Source organism: Tyto alba, unplaced genomic scaffold, assembly GCF_018691265.1.
Source record: "Tyto alba isolate M040663 unplaced genomic scaffold, T.alba_DEE_v4.0 Super-Scaffold_39, whole genome shotgun sequence".
Lineage (NCBI taxonomy): Eukaryota > Metazoa > Chordata > Aves > Strigiformes > Tytonidae > Tyto > Tyto alba.
The window spans coordinates 13813551-13832562 of record NW_024881314.1 but is presented as its reverse complement, the minus strand read 5'-3'; the positions used below and the strand labels follow the sequence as shown (position 1 = coordinate 13832562).

The 19012-nt window shown below is 43.2% G+C and overlaps 1 protein-coding gene across 3 annotated transcripts; it reads right to left on the bottom strand.

The window, feature by feature from the left end:
* Positions 1-265: 265 nt before the first annotated feature.
* Positions 266-18695, bottom strand: LOC104367770 (myosin-1B-like). Of its 3 annotated transcripts, none has more exons than XM_042802510.1 (38): positions 18492-18695; positions 18260-18403; positions 18010-18166; positions 17393-17420; positions 17180-17294; positions 17007-17099; positions 16831-16894; positions 16650-16748; positions 16441-16544; positions 16221-16359; positions 14147-14265; positions 13907-14056; positions 13127-13297; positions 12571-12881; positions 12141-12210; positions 10775-10862; positions 10563-10680; positions 9735-9858; positions 9513-9649; positions 9157-9412; positions 7893-8135; positions 7511-7687; positions 7280-7425; positions 7107-7197; positions 6629-7018; positions 6380-6506; positions 6025-6143; positions 5552-5748; positions 4962-5145; positions 4710-4875; positions 4412-4536; positions 3831-4139; positions 3526-3729; positions 1744-1869; positions 1478-1648; positions 1287-1391; positions 1048-1143; positions 266-538 (listed from the first exon to the last, which is right to left on the bottom strand). In XM_042802510.1, the coding sequence occupies exons 1-38, from the start codon at positions 18693-18695 to the stop codon at positions 386-388; spliced, it is 5820 nt and encodes a 1939-aa protein (XP_042658444.1). In that variant the 3' UTR covers positions 266-385. The 3 variants fall into 3 exon arrangements, with proteins under 3 accessions (XP_042658444.1, XP_042658443.1, XP_042658445.1); XM_042802509.1 differs by having other exon boundaries at positions 12141-12214; positions 12575-12881; XM_042802511.1 differs by having other exon boundaries at positions 386-538; positions 12141-12187; positions 12575-12881.
* Positions 18696-19012: the final 317 nt, after the last annotated feature.

Sequence of the window (19012 nt, the reverse complement as noted above, 5' to 3'; positions counted from 1 at the left end):
TTCTTTTTTTTCTTTCTTTCCCTGAAGGATTCACCAAAATAACTTGAAAGAATCTAGTCTTAGTTTATCAAAGAAATGCATACTTCTCATTGCAAGATGAATAGTGAATCCATGTAATTGTTATTATTCCTCATGCTTTTTTAAAAAATGCAAATGTAAAAATTTATTGCTGTTTAATATACTTTTGAATGTAAACATGAACTGTGTACATGTACTCCAAAAGTAATGAATACTAGAATAAATAAATAAAACATGCTAATCATTGTTCATATCCAAAGATCTCTATTGTATTTATTACCTAGACATAAATTATAATTACAGAAGAAAGAAACACAAAGGTTTACATTTTATGCATGCCTCAGGTCTCTTTTTAGTCTTTGGATTCTCACTCCTCCTCTTCTATCTTCTTATGAAACTCCCGGCTTTTCACTCGGAGCTTGTTGACCTGCGACTCTGCAATGTCAGCCCGCTCCTCGGCTTCCTCCAGCTCGTGCTGGATCTTGCGGAATTTGGAGAGGTTGACATTGGACAGCTCCTCCTGTGCAGGGAGAGGGAGTTGTGAAAACAATAGGCGTTGTGTGTACATTTAATATCTGAAAACTGGGCAAACAAAAATTTAAATTCCACAGCTGAGAAAACAGGTCAGGTTCAAAACCAGGGTAAGAAGCTGCTCAGTGCGTAAAGTGTTCCAGAAGGGAAAAGAAAATCAGTGTGTTATAAAGGTCATGGCCAAATTATACACAGCATGGTCTAAACAGAGTTCATGGCAGAGTTCTGAATGGACAGACTATTAGCTGCCTCTGACAGCCAGAGTAGGGTAGGAAGGAAGAAATAGTGGTGGGAAGTGAGGATTAGAGCAAAATAAATAGAGCTGGGGAAGTATAGTTCCTCCCCAAACCAGAAATTCTTACTCTTACATTCCCGATTGTCTTTCAGCAGCAAATGCATCAAAATGGTCAAGGTTTCAAAAAGTTGGGCAGAAGAAAACACCAACACAAAATTCTACCTCCACGAGATGGAAGTGTGCTTGGTCAGATTGGTACTTACAGCCTCCTCAGCTTGTCTCTTGTAGGATTTCACCTTCATTTGCAGCTTGTCCACCAGGTCCTGGAGCCGGAGAATATTCTTCCGGTCTTCCTCAGACTAGAGTGGTTGGTAAGCAGGAAAGAGAAGAAATGATCGGTTCTGCATCATGTGCAGTTAACAATTCCCCTTGGGGATGTTGTGTGAAAAGCTTGACTTGCTGGGAGAAAACTCTGCCAGCCCAAGGAGGCCTCCTGCCTCACCTGGTAGGTCAGCTCCTTCACCCTCCTCTCGTACTTGCGCATTCCCTTCACGGCTTCAGCGCTGCGCTTCTGCTCGGCATCGACCTCCCCTTCCAGCTCCCGCACCTGCAATGAGAAGCCCGTCTTTGGAGCTTCCCTGCTGCTTACTTACGTGACATGTTCACTCATGCACGAATACCAGCCCTACTCACTCTGGCCTCCAGCTTCTGGATTTGTTTCTTGCCTCCCTTCAGAGCCAACTGCTCGGCCTCATCCAGACGGTGCTGCAGGTCCTTCACCGTCTGGTCCAGGTTCTTCTTCATCCTCTCCAGATGGGCGCTGGTGTCCTGCTCCTTCTTCAGCTCTTCTGCCATCATGGCTGCCTGAGGAGAGAAAAAGGTCAAGGCCATTTTGGGACTGGAGGCAGTCTGGGGGAGAACAGGTCCACCATCAGCACCAAAAGGAGCCCCCAACTCACATCTGTGATGGCCTTCTTGGCCTTCTCTTCAGCATTGCGGGCTTCCTGAACCGTATCCTCCATTTCACCCTGAATTTGGGCAATGTCTGTTTCCAGCTTCTTCTTGGTATTGATCAAGCTGGTGTTCTGTTGATCAACAACATAGTTTTGTTTTTGTTAGCTCATTAATTCAAATCAAGTATATTACAGGATTTTGAATAATTTCAGGAATAATTACACGAAAAATTGATACCACAGATATTAATGTAAAATTTCTTATCACTAGGGAACAATGCTTTTTTTTTTTTTTTTTTTTTTTTTCCCCCCAACAATTACTTTTATTAATTTGAAAAAGAGTACTTAGAAATATAATCTGTGCCACATCTCATCCACCAAGGCTGGCACAAGAAAGTAATAAAAATAGAGTGAGGGAAGTCAATGTAATACCTTTCCTTCAACATAATTAGCGAATCCTAATTATCCACTCTCATCAACTGAAAAGAGAAAAATTTGCAATTTAGATAGGATGGATTCCTTCCAGAATCTTTTCAGAATTCTCATGTTGGAGGAATATGAGAGTTCCCTAGTGCTACATCTCAACTGAGCAAGGAATTAACGTTGCTATAGTTTCAGAGCTTCAGTCCCTGACTGCTCAGATGGGAGACCATTTGGCATGTTGTGAGAGATGACTTGTAGCTCCCCAAAAACAGGACTGAGAAAAACAACCTGAGAAAAACAAGGATGAGAAACAAGACTTGCAAAGATAAGGGATGGGGGAGACCAGAGGCTCTCTAAGCTGAGGAAAATCTCAAACACGCTCAAGAAACGAATCTCTAGTCACAGGGTGAATAATGTGGAGTCTGGAGCTGATAACTCTGCCTGGATAACGCAGTGTGGCTGTGGGAGGGAGCCCTGTGGAGACAGGACAGTTCTGCTGTGGTGCATCTTGTAAACTTTCAGGGCCATCTGTCTGGTGAATAACCTTTGCTTCATTATCCACAAAATGCGTATTAAAGTTGACACCCCTGCAAATACTAATGAAGATTAACATGATCATGATAGTTACAACATCTCATGAAGCTCCTTACTCTTCCCCATACACGTGATATGTGGAAAGGTAGGTTGACCTAGGTGAGGGACCCAAGGAAAGTATGTATAAATTGAGGGGAGGGTGAGAAATTAAAAAAAGCAAGCAAATGGTAGGAACTGAGGAAGTGAAGAAGACAGATGCATCCCTGACGAACTCGGGTGGGGCCAATGCAGGAACCCAGACCGGTGACTTCAATTTCTACCCCTCTGCTCTCTATCTCTTCTCTTTTCCTTTTTCCTTTTTCCTTATTATCATTAGGTAACACAAGGCATACTATAACAGTTGCCATAATTTGTTATATACCTAGCTATTTATTGTGTATCCAACTAGTATACTGTGGGAAATTAATAAATGTCTATACTTTGAGACTTGTCTCGCCATTGTCCAGTCCGTTGGGGATTTACAAATCTAAATCACTTGTTTCCCTCTTCTGAGTGGGATGTGACACATGTATGACTGAAAAATCTGGTGACTAAGTGTCTTTACTCTGGAGATCATGTTAGGATGCAAAGAAGGTAGAAGCATGGGTTTCATTGAATGTAACGTGGGAACACAGCCAGTGTTCAGACTTTTTCAGAAAAGATGTGTTTTAGTATAATGATTACCTCAGAAAAGATAACTCTCGCCTTCAAAGCTGAGCCTTCAGTGGTGACTGGAATTACATACAAGCATTCTGCTTACCAAGAGTGCCATTTCTCACCAAGTGACCTCACCTGGGTATGGAGGAGCTGAACTCTCTCACTTGCATCCATCAGTTCCTGTTCAGCCACCTTCCTGGACCGCTCCGTCTGCTCCAGGGCTGCCCGCAGCTCCTCAATTTCAGCCTGCAGCAGGTTTGCTCTGCGCTCCACCATGGCCACCTGCTCCTTCAGGTCCTCCTGTGTCCTGAGAGCATCGTCCAAGTGTATCTGGGTATCCTGTAGAGCCATTGAAAGAAATTATAAGCAGATTCAGAGCTGTTTGGCACTGAAAATACCAGCTAAAATATTTCTCTGTGGGCAACTTCTCTTGAACATACCTTGAGCACAGCCTGTGTGTTTCTCAGGTTCTTTTGTGCCTCTGCAGCCACGCGGTTGGCGTGGCTCAGCTGGATCTCCATTTCATTCAGGTCTCCCTCCATCTTCTTCTTCAGCCGCAGGGCTTCATTCCTGCTCCTGATCTCAGCGTCCAGGGTGCTCTGCATGGACTCCACGACTCGGAGGTGGTTTCTCTTCAGCTGGTCAATCTCCTCATCTTTCTCTGCGATCTTCCTGTCGATCTCCGACTTCACCTGGTTGAGCTCAAGCTGGAGGCGCAGGATCTTCCCCTCTTCATGTTCAAGGGAAGCCTGAAAAAAATTATGAAAATCAGTTAATTATGTAAATAACAATGTCAGTAACTTTACAAGATCTATTCTTCTGAAGAATAACATATACCATGAGGTCTGAGACAGCAGGGGCAGAAAGAAAAGGTTTGCACTGTATCCAAAGACTTTATTGGTGTCCAAAATCCTTTGCTTCCTGTGCCTGGAGTTAATTCTCAATGCATATAGTTCCATAAATGGTATCTGAGGTTACTAAACCGTGTTGTAAATAAATGATTAAGAACAGAAGGCTGTACCTCAGCTTCCTCCAGGGAGGCCTGGAGTTCAGATTTCTCCTGCTCAATCTGCTTCTTGACTTTCTCTAGCTCATGAATCATCTTTCCTCCCTCTGCAATCTGCTCCGTGAGGTCAGAAATCTCCTCTGTGGGAACAAAGTCCAATGTCATGGTCAGGCACGGAGCCGAATGGGAAGGGCCCTGACACACACCAAGGTGACAGACAAATTTGCCAACCTGCAGGTACAGACCCATGTGGGATGCTCAGTAAACAAGCTTGTGAGAAAGCCCTGCCAGGAGCAGAGGGCCAGGGACTTACGCTGCAAGTTCTTGTTCTCACGCTTCAGCGTTTCCAGGTGGTCCAAGGACTCCTCATAGGCATTCTTCATCTTAAACAGCTCCGTGCTGAGAGAGCGAGACTCCTTCTGGGAGGCTTCCAGCTCAGTCTGCGTTTCCTCGTACTTCTGCTTCCACTCTGCCAGGATCTGAAGAGAAACGGGGCGTGAGTATGGAGGTGGCAATCAGGAGGGGAAGCCCTGCCCAGGAGCCCCAGGGCTGGTGCCCAAAAGACCTTGTCAAAGTTCTTCTGCTTCTTGTCCAGAGCTGCGCACGCAGCATTTGATCGCTCCACGTCAATCATCAGGTCCTCCACTTCATTCTGCAGCCTCTGCTTTGTCTTTTCCAGGGAAGCACATTTGGCGTTCACAGCTTCAACATGCTCCTCTGCATCCTGCAGGCGCTGTGCCAGCTTCTTCCTGGGAGGTGGTAAGCACAGGTCCAGGTGAGGAATCAAATGGGAGCCTGTGGTGTGCAGCCAGTATGTTTTTCACAAGAGCACACTTAGCCCCTTGCTAGTGTGTGATCCCCTTGTACAGAGAAGTGTAAGACAGCTTCCAGCCGGCCACTGTATTTCTGTGTCTGAATCTTGGGCTACAGCAATTCACTCTCTGCTATTCTCACTAGCATCTCTCTGCTACTCTGTGTCTGAGGAGCTTGCGGTTTCTGCTTTTCCCCAACGCATACCCGCTCTCGGTTATATTTTCTCTTGTCCTGGCAGCCCGCTCTGAAGCAGAGCATTGACCTCTTCCTGACAATATCACAGTGGTCTCCTCAAATTTCCATTCTTAGTGTCTGCCAGCCTTCCCCACTTTCCCCACATACTTGGCCTCCTCCAGCTCCTCCGTGCGCTGAATAGCGTCTGTCTCGTATTTGGTTCTCCACTGGGCCACTTCGCTGTTGGCCTTGGACAGGGCACGCTGCAGCTCCCCCTTGGCCTCCTGCTCCTCCTCATATTGCTCGCGGAGCAGGTCACAGTCGTGGCGAGCAGACTGCAAGGCGTGGGCCAGGGCGTTCTTGGCCTGGGGGAAATGTAGTAGTGCGACAATGAATGGAAATGTCCGGGGAAATCTGCCATGTTGATGGACACTGGAGTATTCTGCTTTGAGAATGATGGCAAGCTACTGAATGAGAAAGGAAGATTTGGGAATCTGCAAAAGAATTAATGGGTAGACTGCAGGGAAGGGGGAGCAAAGCTAATATGAGAAGAAGTGCACTGCGTTACCTAAGTGGTTATTTTTCCCCTTCTCATCTTGTTGATTCTGTGATTTCGTATGTTTATGATAAAGCCTTCTCACCTTGATCTCTTCCTCTAGGTGCCTCTTGAGTTCCTCAATCTGTTGGGTGAATGCCTGCTTGCCTCTTGACAGCTGAGAAATCAGAGCATCTTTCTCCTCCACCTGGCGTGAATATTCACCTGGGAAAATTTGTAGACACACAATCCTTTTATTGCCATCGATGACAACATAGTGGACATTTAGGGCTGTTAAGATAGACAGCTAGCAGACCTTGCAGAACTTATGATCCCATTTCATGCATTTCACATGACAAGGGAGACAATGAATGTTGGACAGACCATGTGCCCAGAAGGGTCACTTCTGCATTAACTCTCTGACATTAGTCATTTGCATATCACAGTTGTGTATGGCATACCTGATTCTGTCTGCAAACGAGCTCTTTGAGCACTGAGGTCATTGATCATGCGCTGATGCTCTTCTTCTTTTGTCTTAATCTCACTCAGCTGGTCTTCCAGTGCGCGACACATCTTCTCCAGATTTGCCTGTGGGTCAACATATGGAAGAGGAGGGATTAAGCATTCACTTAATATGGCAAGCGGAAGAAGTTGCATTGTATAGAATTCCATTAGGGCAGAATCTGTGTGCCTATAAGGAATTTGTGTACCTTGGCTTTGGAGACGGACTCCATGTTACTGGCCAAGTCATCAATCTCCATCTTCAGCTCACTCTTCTCCTTCTCCAGCTTCTGCTTCACTCGTTGCAGGTTGTCGATCTGCTCCCCGAGCTCAGCTGTGCTGTCCGCATGCTTCTTCCGTAGGGTGGCAGCCGTGGCTTCGTGCTGCAGCGTGGCCTCTTCAAGGTCACGGCGCATCTTCTGAAATTCTGCCTCACGCTTCTTGTTCATCTCGATCTGAGCTGCTGTTGCCCCTCCTGCCTCTTCCAGGCGCTCACTGATCTCCTCCAGCTCCCTCGAGAGGTCAGCCCGATGCTTCTCTGCTTTTGCCCGAGAGGTTCGCTCTGCCTCAATTTCCTCCTCCAGTTCCTCAATACGAGCCTGGGGGACATTAGGGGCCCTTCACACCCATGGCCTCCTCCTACCCCACCTGAGACTGGGGGAGAGAGGGGAAGGGACAGAGACTTGCCTGCAGCTCCTTGATCTTCTTCTGTAATTGCATGCCCAGGGCTTGCTCATCCTCGATTTTGCTCTGGATCTGGCTGATTTCAAAGTCTTTCCTTGGGGCAAAGCAAACCGTGTCAGAGCTCAAAGACAAAAGCACACCAGCCCAGCATTTGGGTGGCCCACAGACACACTTACTTCTTCAGTTTCTCGTCCAGCTGCTGCTTATCATTCTCCAAATCCATTATGCTGTCATGGGCCAGCTTCAGGTCTCCTTCGAGCTTCCTCTTAGCTCTCTCAAGGTCCATGCGCAGTTTCTTCTCTTGCTCCAGGGACCCTTCCAGCTAAAACAAATAGGACCGCCAGTGCTCTGCCAGTCCGGTTTAACTCCATACCTGTTCTGGTCTTGCTGTATGCCTGTGTGCTTACATCGTCCACTTGCTGCTCCAGCTTGGTCTTAGCTTTGGTCAGCGTATTGACTTTGTCCTCTTCTGCCTGCAGGTCATCCAGTGTCTGCTGATGGGCCTCTTGGAGGGCTTTCTTCTCTTTTGTCAGCTTGGCAATGGTCTCGTCCAGGGCTGCCATCTCCTCTGTCAGGTTTTTCACCTACAAACATGAGGAAGTGTCAAAATTTGGTAGAAAATATGTTCACTAGTGCAGGAACTGTTTCACTCTACAGTGTTTAGCCAGGAGTTTCATTTATCCTTTGGATGCTCAAAATCTTCCAACGCCAACATGTCTTATGGTAGCAAGCTCTTCCTCTGAGAGTCAGTGATGTCTTGGCCCTTTATGTGACTCCCCATGTGTGTACCTTGTTTTCTGTGGCATGTTTTTCCTTCTCAACCTTGGCCAGTGTTAATTCAAGGTCATCAATATCTTTCTTCAGCTCTGAGCATTCATCCTCCAGTTTCCTCTTCTTGGCTGTCAGCTCAGCATTAATTTCTTCTTCATCCTCAGCCCTTTCAGTCACCTCCTTTACTTTGGCCTCCAGCTGGATTTTGGTTTTGATGAGCTGGTCGCATCTTTCCTCAGCATCAGCTAAAGCATCGGCTTCCTGTTGGGAAAAGACAGGAAAGGTTATCTAATGCTGAAGGAACAGATGTGCACCTGTATAACCCTGGCCTACACCTGTAAGACCTTTGAGATTACTTTTTTGGGAAAAGGTTACTGCGCTGTTACTTTACAAATTACAAATTCAGAAGTTTTTAACCAGTTTTATATTTTTTTCTGACCCTTTTCATCATCAGATACTGTGTCTAGATCCATTAGGTTTCATCTTGTTTATTTCAGGTATGTCTGAGGGTTACCTGGATTTAATCAGTGTTTTCCTTTTTTCCTTTAGAAATTGATTGTATTTTATAATGCACCACATTCAAATTTATGTTGAGGTATTGAGAAATGCAAGTAATTCCATCATTGAGAAAATATTTGATACTCACAGTAGTAGATTTATACCCAGCCAATACAGACAGTGGACACTAGAACAAGATTCATCTTTCACTAATCTGGACACTGCAACTCAAGAGTGTTGTCTAAATGTTGCCTCAGTTTCCAAGAGTCCAAATGGCATTGGAGACAAACATACAAGGGTGGCACTTGTATAACGGGCATCTGGATCTTCTGGGAGCAGTAGCTACAGGAGCTCAGGTGAGACATGCCGTAAGGAAAGGCACTAGGCTCTTCATTTCAACAACTGAATTAAGGCAGAGTAGCCGGTCAATTGAATCACTGTTCCATCTCCACTAAATACACTACAGTGACTACAAGGAGGCTTTACGTCATGAACTCCAACGGAGACATGTACATGTAGGCATTAAGACTAAAAAGTCATCTTCAGCTTAAACTCCCCTTTGCAATAGTGATACTGAGTGGGAGAAAGACTGTGGCCTGAATTTACCTTTGCTTACACGGTATTCATCTTAACATACTTTGTAAGGTGGTTTAGCGGACAATTTAAGTTCTGTAGCATGGAAGAAGAGCTAGATCTTATTTACTCATTTCCCCTATTAAAAAAAAAAAAAAAAAAAAAAAGAAAAAAGAAAAAAGAAAAAAAGAAGTGAAGAAGTGTTACTCACAGCCTGCACTTGGAGCTGCAGATCGTTTTTCTCCTGCACCAGTTTCACCATTTTCTCCTCCAGCTCCTTTCTCTTTGCCTCTGACTTTGCAAGCTCCTCCTTGGTTTTCTCAAACTCTTCCTTCATGTTGGCCATCTCCTTCTCAGATTCTGCACTCTTCAGCAAGGGCTTGATCTTGAAAAACAGCTTCATCCAGGGCCAGTGCTTCACATTCATGAATGCACGAATGTTGTACTGGATGCAGAAGATGGACTCCCTGAAGCATTATTAAAGTGTACATTGAATTTTTCCGTATGATATGTGCAAACACTTCCCCCCAAGTACAGTGCCTTTAACTGAAGATGAGGAATGCCTACCTCCTCTGCACCATTCTCTGGTACTCCACTCTCATCAGGAAGCCCCTGCACCTGGCCTGCGTGCGGGTGATGAGCTGTGCCAGCTTCTCATCCCTCATCTCCTCCAGGAGTCCCAGCAGCCCAGCTTTGAAGAACACCTTGAGAAGGGGAATGTTGCAGCACATCACTGCCAGGTAGAGCAAAGCACAGACACACAGCGAGTGACTCAAGGAGGGTTTGTACCTTGGTGTGGCCAAATTTGTACTGGGTGTGGTCCACATCGATGGACCCGAGGAGCTTCTCAGAAGCCTTCTTGCTATCAATGAACTGTCCCTCTGGGATAGCACTGGCATTAAGCACCTTGTATCTGTGGAATGAGAGGAAATACAAATGAAGGCAATTTCAAGTCATAAGGTTATACTGTTTACTGAATTTAACATCAATCTTTTCAGAAGAATCAGCCTGAGAAAGTTGGAATTTCATCCCTTGTGTAGAGATACAATTATATTGAACTCCTAATCTGATAACAAAATTAAGGAACCTTTCACTGTCTTTATGTGATCAGTCATAGATGAAAAGAGGACACTGATCGGCCATTTCAGTCCAATGTTTTTCATCTTTTCTATGCTGTTGAAAATTGCTAGAGAGGAACATTGCCACTATGTGTATAGGAAGAAAACATTTTCCCCTGAAAATTGCAGCTGACACAATGGCCAAAGTACTCTGAGTTTGTAATTTTTGTCTGAGAACGTTTTGCAGCCACATCCCAATCTGCATTTTTTAACCTTGTAATCACTGGCTTGCATAGCTCTATTGTGCTTCCATATTCTGAGACACTAGCAAAGTTCAGTTGTGTGATGAACAGCAATCAGTGAGGATACCTGACGTCTTATTTTCTCAACAATTTTTATTTTACTAGCCATACATATTGGCATTAGTTTTACATTCCAGAATTTTTCCCTTCTTTCAATTATAATCAGCTATTATTAAAAAATAACCACAAATGTTAAAACAGTTAAGATGTACAACTTATTCAGTAAAGACAGAATAGAGAGCAGAAAGGAGACTGACCTCTGTTTGAAGTCTGCATAGAGGATTCTGCTGGGGAATCCCTTCCTGCAAATTCTGATCCCTTCCAGCACACCATTACAGCGCAGCTGGTGTAACACCAGTTCATGCTCCATGGCACCTAAGCAAATAAGACAATTATTGATACTTCATGATAAAGCATAGAGAATAATGTCTGCATCACACTATGATTTCTCTCTACTTGAGGTTCTTACCAGGTGTTTTTGTTTCATTTGGAATGATACAGCGCACAAAGTGGGGGTGAGTGCTCCGTAGATTGGTCATAAGCTTGTTTAGGTTCTCCTGTGGGTTCATGAGCAAAGATTTTTCATTAAAAAACGGTACCTCTGTAATTATACTGTCAGATGTGAGAAAAGTTTTGGAAAGCAATAATGAATTTATTTTTCCCACCTATAGACATTATAATTTGAGTTTTCATCTGCCTTTCAATCTTGAACATGAGAGAAAGTCACAAAACTGTGTAATGTGTTTTCATGAGACTGAGGGATACATCCACTCAGTCAGGACACTTATGGAGAATTTTTTGTAGCAAAAAGCATAATTGAGATTGAAAGATGATTTTTTATAATTACCAGATTTTCACTCTACAGAAGACACGTACTATTGATGGGAACAGAAACAAAACCAAAAATAGGACAAAAGGGAAGAGAGGTAAAGACCAAGTTTGCAGAGAAGGCTGGGAAATGGAGCTTAATGGCATTATGTGCTACTTGTGAACATATATTTGACAAAGGTTGAGCAGAGGAAGAAAAGAAAGACTCCCTGTTCAGTGAGAATGGGGGTCACAAATCATATAGAAAAGCATGAATAGCAGGTCCTGCAGCACCCCTTTCTAGAAGTGTTTTTAAAAGAAAACCCATGAATTACCTCTGATTTTATCAAGCACTTTTACTGTCTATGTCCTAACAGTTCTCAGTTTAGCCCTGATTTGGAGCAGGGGCAAAGCTGCTCAGACAAATACCTCTTTCTCAATGTGACAAACTGCTCAGGATGCCATATAGTAACTAGATGCCACAGGTGCTGAAACAAGAGCATTTCCATCTCCCTTAAGCTCTGTCCACTGGTGGAATGGTAACTGTCCTTGACATTTCCCTATTGCCTTGTTTTCATATGTATAATCATGTGCAAACAATTATGTGTTATATATTATGTGTTATGTATTATCATGTGTAAATGCACATACATTTGTGTGTGCTGATCCAAACTTGAGATTCCCTGAGGCAGGTAGCCAGATCCACCATTGTCTTCCAATGGCAGAGGGAAAGAGGGAAGAACTTGGTCTTAGTAATCAGTGTACTCATGAGTAAATGAAACTCTAGCCTGACCTAAGTACTTTTCTGAACTTTTGAAGAAAGTTTAGATCAAAATCTATCTTCCTCAGTTGGCCTCAGCTGACTTCAGCCAACTCATTTATGAATAATTGAAGAGATGTTCTTGATGCAGAACAACATTAATGGGTGAAGTAAAATGGCCTTTTTGGAATTAATGTGAGGTTTAACAGTCTTCAACAACAACAACAAAAAAGAGACAGACAATAGTGGGAATTACTTCTGTACTTACCCTGAAAAGAGCTGATACAGTTTGGAAAGAAGAACCCTTCTTCTTGCCTCCCTTCTTGCCACCACCACCACTTTCTGAAGAACACCAAAAAAAAGATGGTTTTATAACTTTGATTTGAAAAGTTTTTCTCTATGAGACTGCAAGAATTTTGTTCATATGCATCATTCATGTTAAGAAAGAAACCTAGGATGCAGTGGGAAACAGGGTCAACACTCAATCTAAAGGAACACAGGACCAAAGGTATGTGATAATCCAAGGGATTATCATGACTGAGTAGAAGGCTAGGAAAATATTTGATCTTTACCTTTGTTAATAAATTCAAGCCATGGGAGACTCTGCACGGCATACAGCTTCTTTAGAACACTCTATCTGATATTCATGGCTCTGGTAGGGTCATTAAACAAAAATGAAAATATGAATTTAAAAGAACCTACCTGCCTCTCCTCCGACAGAGGCAAAGAGCAAGGCCAGTGTCTTCATTGATGATTTCTGATATAGCCCCACAACAGTTTCGTTCAGGGGGTCCTTGTTCTTGTCAAGCCAGCCAGAGATGTTGTAGTCCACTGTGCCAGCGTAGTGCACCAATGAGAAGTGGGCCTCAGCCTTGCCTTTGGCAGGCTTGGGCTTCTGGAAGTTGCCAGACTTGCCCAGATGCTGATCATAGAGCTTGTTCTTGAAAGAGGTGTCAGTTGCCTTGGGGAACATGCACTCCTCCTCCAGGATGGAGAAGATGCCCATGGGCTGGGAGAAGCAGAAGGAAGGAGGAAGAGGTGAAAAGACAGTAAGACTAACAGATACAGAAATAGCTTTCTGAGTGGGACAACATTAAAGCTATCTGGGATTGTTCTGCTCAGCAGAGCAAATTGTAAAATAAGATAGACCTATGACTTTACAATAGCACATTTGCCCTTTCAAGCTATGTTTATAAATGTATAAAAAATGAATGCATTTTTGAAAATATTAGACATTGTGAATTACACAAATACCTTCTCAATGAGCTCAATGCAAGCAGCCAGGTCCATCCCAAAGTCAATGAACTCCCATTCAATTCCCTCCTTCTTGTACTCCTCCTGCTCCAGCACGAACATGTGGTGGTTGAAGAACTGTTGCAGTTTCTCATTGGTGAAGTTGATGCACAGCTGCTCCAGGCTGTTGAACTGCACAATTACAAATTCAGATTACTTTCAATATAAATTTAGAAATCTAGGGATAAAGAACAGTACCAAATTACAGGAGGATCTGGCAGTGTTCCTTCTTTGCTCAGCCAGGAGTGTGGAACTTCTGACAGTGTGTGCCTTTTGTCAAGTCAAACTTTATCCATATGTTTATGACCCTAGAATCTTAGGCAAGTTTAATATTTCAGACTAGTCAGTTTCGATATCTACTAGACTGAGTTATTTCGGTTATGAGAGAGTCCACAGTTCAACAGTTTATCCAGTATTTCCAAATGCTGATTTCAAAGCATGTCCCAAGCTTTTTAAGCACAAATTGTGTCTATGGAACTGGTGTCTCTGCATTAGGTACCAAATGCTGTGTTAGTGTATGGTTTAAATGAGTCAAAAATCTGCATTTATGCATTTATAGATTTCCATTGGCAACACAAAATCTATTCGCAATAAAAAACCTGTCAGAATCTTGATGCTTTAGATGCAATCTGAAAGGATCAGAGCACTTAAAAAAAAAAAAAAAAAAGATTAATTCCTTCTTAAGTACTTTGACACACGACAGAGTTACCTCTAAAAGCATGGTAGTAAGACTGATCTTACATCAAAGATCTCAAAACCAGCAATGTCCAGGACACCAATGAAGTATTGTCTTGGTTGCTTGGTATCCAGCTGTTGGTTGATGCGAATAACCATCCACAAGAACATCTTCTCAAAGACAGCCTTTGCCAATGCACCTACTGAATTGTATACCTAAAATAAAAAACATAAGTCTTATAGTTATCATGCAGAACAAAGGAGGAAGTCCAAAGGATTTGTCAACAAAACAGGGATTTTTGTTACCTGCTGCACAGTTTGACCCTTGGTGACATATTCATTCCCAACCTTGACTCGGGGGTAGCAGAGGGCCTTAAGCAGGTCTGCTGAGTTCAGACCCATCAGGTAGGCAGCCTTGTCTGCAACTAAACATAAAAAATATCAGTTGTTAGGGTACCAGCAGACATTAGTGTTACTTTAAAACAAGTATTAAATGGCAATTATAATAAAGATAAAAAGATTTGTTAAAATAGAAAAGTAATGTAATTGTAGTTCATCATAAACAACATTAGCCAGCAATTAGGGAGCATTTATGGCAGCTATTTTTTCTTCACCTATTCTTAGTTTATTTCAAATTTTGAATGAAAAATCAGTTTAGAGACTTCTGGGTAAGCAGACTTCTAAATAATAAATGCAGAAAAGTAAAAGAAAAGATAAGACAGGGATGATGATCAGGTTGCAGGCAATCTCAGACCCTCTCAGAAGCAAATCAAGTGCAATTTGTTTCAGTGACTTGTGGTAGGGTAGCTTTAAAGACATAATAATCAAGAGAGCACAGTGCATTATTGTCAATTATGCCTTTACAAATCTACAGCTAAACATATGAGATGAAGCCCTATGTTTAGAATTGCATCCTCAAACAAAAAGTTTTACCTTATGTTATTGTTTTTAATACAGGATTCAAACTCTACAAGCAGGCACAGTATGGAACATGATTTGTTCAAGAATGCTTATATAATTCATATGACATCGTGATAAAAATGTACAGCAGATTCTTGCATGAATATTGGGCATGATCTAATAGTCTAAAATTATGTCAAGACATATTTATGCTATAAATTGGGGAAAAATTTCAAATGAGTAATGATAGTGAAGTACTGGAATAAATTGCATGTTTTCCTCAACATTTCAAAAAGTAAATAAAGAAAGAAAATTATGCAGTAAACGAAGTTCACAGGAGGTGGAGAAGATGAAGTCCCATATTCGTCCAAGCTTTATAAGCTAATAAAACTAGAAAAATAAAAGATGACTTTGCCACACTGAGAAATTTGTTCACAGGTTCAGAATAACCCTCATAAGAGGATTAAAGTGTCTGTGCAACGGAACTGATTTCAATGGAATCAGTGGCACGTACACTACTCCAAACTTTTCCGAGATTGGTTAGCAAAATACCACAACTTAAATAAAGTTACAGCTATTATTTGTAGCCTCTTATACTGTTACTGTTCATCATTATCAGATTCAATGCTATTGTATTCCTTGCAGTCATTTCCACCTATGTGTTAACTTTCCTAAAACAAACCTGCAGCTAACCCCACACACACTAAAACTCAAGAAAAATAGCCTGTAACATTACATGTTTTTGATATACACAAATAACTCTGGTTTCATGGAAATGCTTCCATGAACTTTTAAAGGAGTGAACCCTTGAAAAATTCTACGCAAAGCAAACGTTAGACATATCTTAGTTGCCTATTTTTCAAACAGAATTCCTGGAGACAAGCTGAGACTCTACAGAAAATGTAGAAGATATGAGCCACAGCCGCAGTATTAACTGATGTTCCTTTTTAACCCCCCACATAAAATGAAGTAGCACAGTGTCCTCAGTTCAGGCACTGTGAATTGCCTCCAGAATACAGGCTTTGAAGCAGAGCAGCTTCAGGATTCTGGCTTCTTGTCACCTGGAAACAATACCGTTAGGGGGTGACTACAGCTGATGGTAAGTGATAGTAGCTACTGGGGTACATAAACTTAAGTCAGTGAGCAGAGTGGCTCCTGGTTCTGTGCCAGATCTGGGAAGGTGTCATTCAGTATAGCAGCAAAGCTTGCTTTTCTTTGTCCTGACTCCCACTGTGTCAGCCAATGGAAGCGTGTTTTAGGATTTGCTGGACCTTATACTTTGCATAGTTCAAAATAATCTGCCTCTTCCACTGAACTGTGGTCTTCCAGCAAAGTCCTCTTGTTAGGACACACTTATATGCTACAGTACTAGTGTCTGGGGAAATGCACAGGCTGAGTCAATGGTTCTGACCCTGAACTACTGCCTGTATTAGCGAGTGTTCTGGCATATAGTGTGCTCTGATATATATTGTGCTGGTACCTTCTGTGCCGTCTGGTTCTGCCTGCTCCTCACGCTGCTTCTGCTTGAACTTCAGGTTGCCATAGTGCATGACAGCCCCCGTCAGCTTGTAAATGGCTGTTTTCTCATCAGCAGTGAAGCCCAGGATGTCAATGGCACTCTAACAACAGAATCATTAGAGTAAGTACCGTGCCTGTTAAAGGTCAGAGTCCACCTGAGAAAACTTCCGTGCATTACTTACGTCCGTGGCCATCAGCTCTTCCTGGTCATTAATGCTGGGAACCGTGATCTCACCTTGACTCACATACTGATAGTCATATGGGTTGGTGGTGATCAGTAACATCTCTGAAAAGAAGGACAAAACACATACAGATCAAATGTAATTGTCATGTCAAGGGATTAAATGTTGTTCCATGACCTTTGTTTGGAGAGGTTAGTGATCTTGCCTACCAATTAGCTCCGGCTTCTTGTTGGACATGATCTGATAAAATATGTGGTAGCTTCTTTCTGCCTTGAGCTGGAAAGTGACTCTGGACTTCTCCAGCAGATCTGGCAAGGATGGTAGGACAGAGTTAGCACAAGAACTGAGGAAGGCTGGAAGGACAGGGATGAGGACAGGAGGGCCACTTACAAGTTTCAATATCAGCAGAAGCCAATTTCCCCGTGGCACCAAAATGGATTCTGATGAATTTACCCTGAAAGAAGCAGAAAAGTCAGTCGAGATCTATTTTACCAATCCTGACTGCAAGAATGTCAGAGTCAGTGTGCTGATACAGAAAAGTAATTTGGTCCTAGGCAACAACTTACAAAGCGTGAGGAGTTGTCGTTCCTCACGGTCTTGGCATTACCAAAAGCCTCCAGCAGTGGGTTGGCACTGATGATTTGATCCTCAAGTGTCCCCTAAAGTAGAAATCTTACTGTCATGATACAGCTCGTAAATAAACCTGACGGCTGCAGGTTCCTACCCCCTAGGATCTCACCTGCATTTTTCCTGCCTGCTGCTCCTCCTTCTTCTTATCCCCACTCGCTGCAATTGTTGCAAAGTACTGGATGACACGCTTTGTGTTCACGGTCTTCCCCGCACCGGATTCTCCGCTGTGAAACCAGAGAGAGAAGCAGAGAGCGTGTGGTCAGGCAGGAGGTCCCCTGACACCGGGCAGCCCCGCAGGGACCCGAGCAGGGGGTGTACATACGTGATCAGGATCGACTGGTTCTCGCGATCTGTGAAAGAGGCAGAATCAAAGATAGTGTTAACAGCTGACCTGGTAACGCTGAGCTGAATGAGAAGTAAAGCTGTAAATGGAAGTTAGGGCTTCTTCCAAGTCCAGGAGTAGTAGTCCAAGTAGTCCAACTAGTCCAAGACTACCTGAATCCATGGCAGGTCTCAACAGTATAAAGTATAAACCAAAACGGGGGCATAGAGCTGTCAGAGGCACGTGGTCCTCACACAAGCTGTGTCCTTACTTGTCCTTCACACAGTTCTTATCAAGAAATCTAATTAAACTGCCTATCTGCATTTAAAATAATAGAGGATTATATGGAATAATTATTCTTTCTGACCCATCAGTGTCAAAAAGTAAAAAAATTCCAGTTCTATTTCTGTAGTGGGAGAGTGTAGCATTTCCTAAGATGAAGTGCAAATAATACACAGTGCTTCTGGGTGAGTTTAATTTGAAATTAATTCCTGCATAACTCGTTCAAATTCTCAGTCAAACATCTCTGTGGTGATTTTAGGAGCCTTGTCACATGCTCCACTGAGATCAGTGAGGCTTTTTGGTTTAGATTGCTGTGAGGGAGGTCAATCACTCACCAGTCAGCATGAACTGATAGGCATTGTCAGAGATGGAGAAGATGTGTGGAGGGGCCTCCTGGCGCTTCTTGCCTCGGTAGGCCAACACCACCTCCGGGTTGTACACCGGCAGCCACTTGTAGGGGTTGACGGTGACGCAGAAGAGACCCGAATAGGTCTGTGAGGAAGGGAGAGAGCACGTTGGCTTCCGCTTACCCTGGTAGAGCAGCTCCTCCTCGCTGCCCAGAGGAAAAGTGCTGCTGGTACTTACGTAGATCATCCAGGCTGCATAACGCTCTTTGAGGTTGTACAGCACAGCGGGTTCGTGGAGGTGGGTCATCATGGCCATGTCCTCGATTTTATCATACTTGGGAGGGTTCATCGAGAAGATTTGATCATCTTTTACTGTCAGGGTCTGCCAGAGGAAGCAAAGGTACATACATGTCAGCTAAGATCTCAGGTTGGGAATTTAATTCTGTTCATAGATCTTGTATTTTACCCACCTCTCCACCTTCAGTCTTGACAGTGACCTTCCCTGCTTCTTTGCTCTGGATCGTGCTTTTCACATAGGATTCCTTAGGATGCACCACAAAGACAGATGTCTTGGCATCAAAAGGCTTGTTCTGGGCCTCGATTCTCTCCTTTTCTGACTTTCGGAGGTAAGGAGCTGCCGCCCCAAAGATGGCCATCTCAGAGTCTGATGACATGGCTGCAGTTTATTGAGTGCAGCACGGCACAGGGCTGAAGTGGAGAGACATACTACAGTGTTGAGTGAAGGAAGAAATGCCTTTGTACCACTCACCTGACTCTCTCGTGTTTTGCCCTGTCTATTCTTATGGTCTTTGTCTTATCTCCTTTTCACACTAGATATCATTTAATTTATTTAGATCCTAAAGAGGATAAGTTTCTTTGATTTAGCTGATTTTAACTTTCTCTCCCTTACTCCAGTTTACATGTTCAGTTCTTTAAATATAGTAGGCTATACAGAAAAATTGGATTGATTGGCACAACATAAAAATTTTCT

What these genes read in the sequence shown, in the direction of transcription:
- LOC104367770 (XM_042802510.1), bottom strand. Translation starts at nt 18,695, where the DNA reads ATGTCATCAGACTCTGAGATGGCCATCTTTGGGGCGGCAGCTCCTTAC. An exon ending in CAAGAAGCCGGAGCTAATTG is followed by an intron (nt 16,545 to 16,649) that starts GTAGGCAAGATC and finishes CCTTCTTTTCAG; the next exon opens with AGATGTTACTGATCACCACC. An exon ending in GTCGGAGGAGAGGCAGGTAG is followed by an intron (nt 12,211 to 12,570) that starts GTTCTTTTAAAT and finishes TTCTTCAGAAAG; the next exon opens with TGGTGGTGGTGGCAAGAAGG.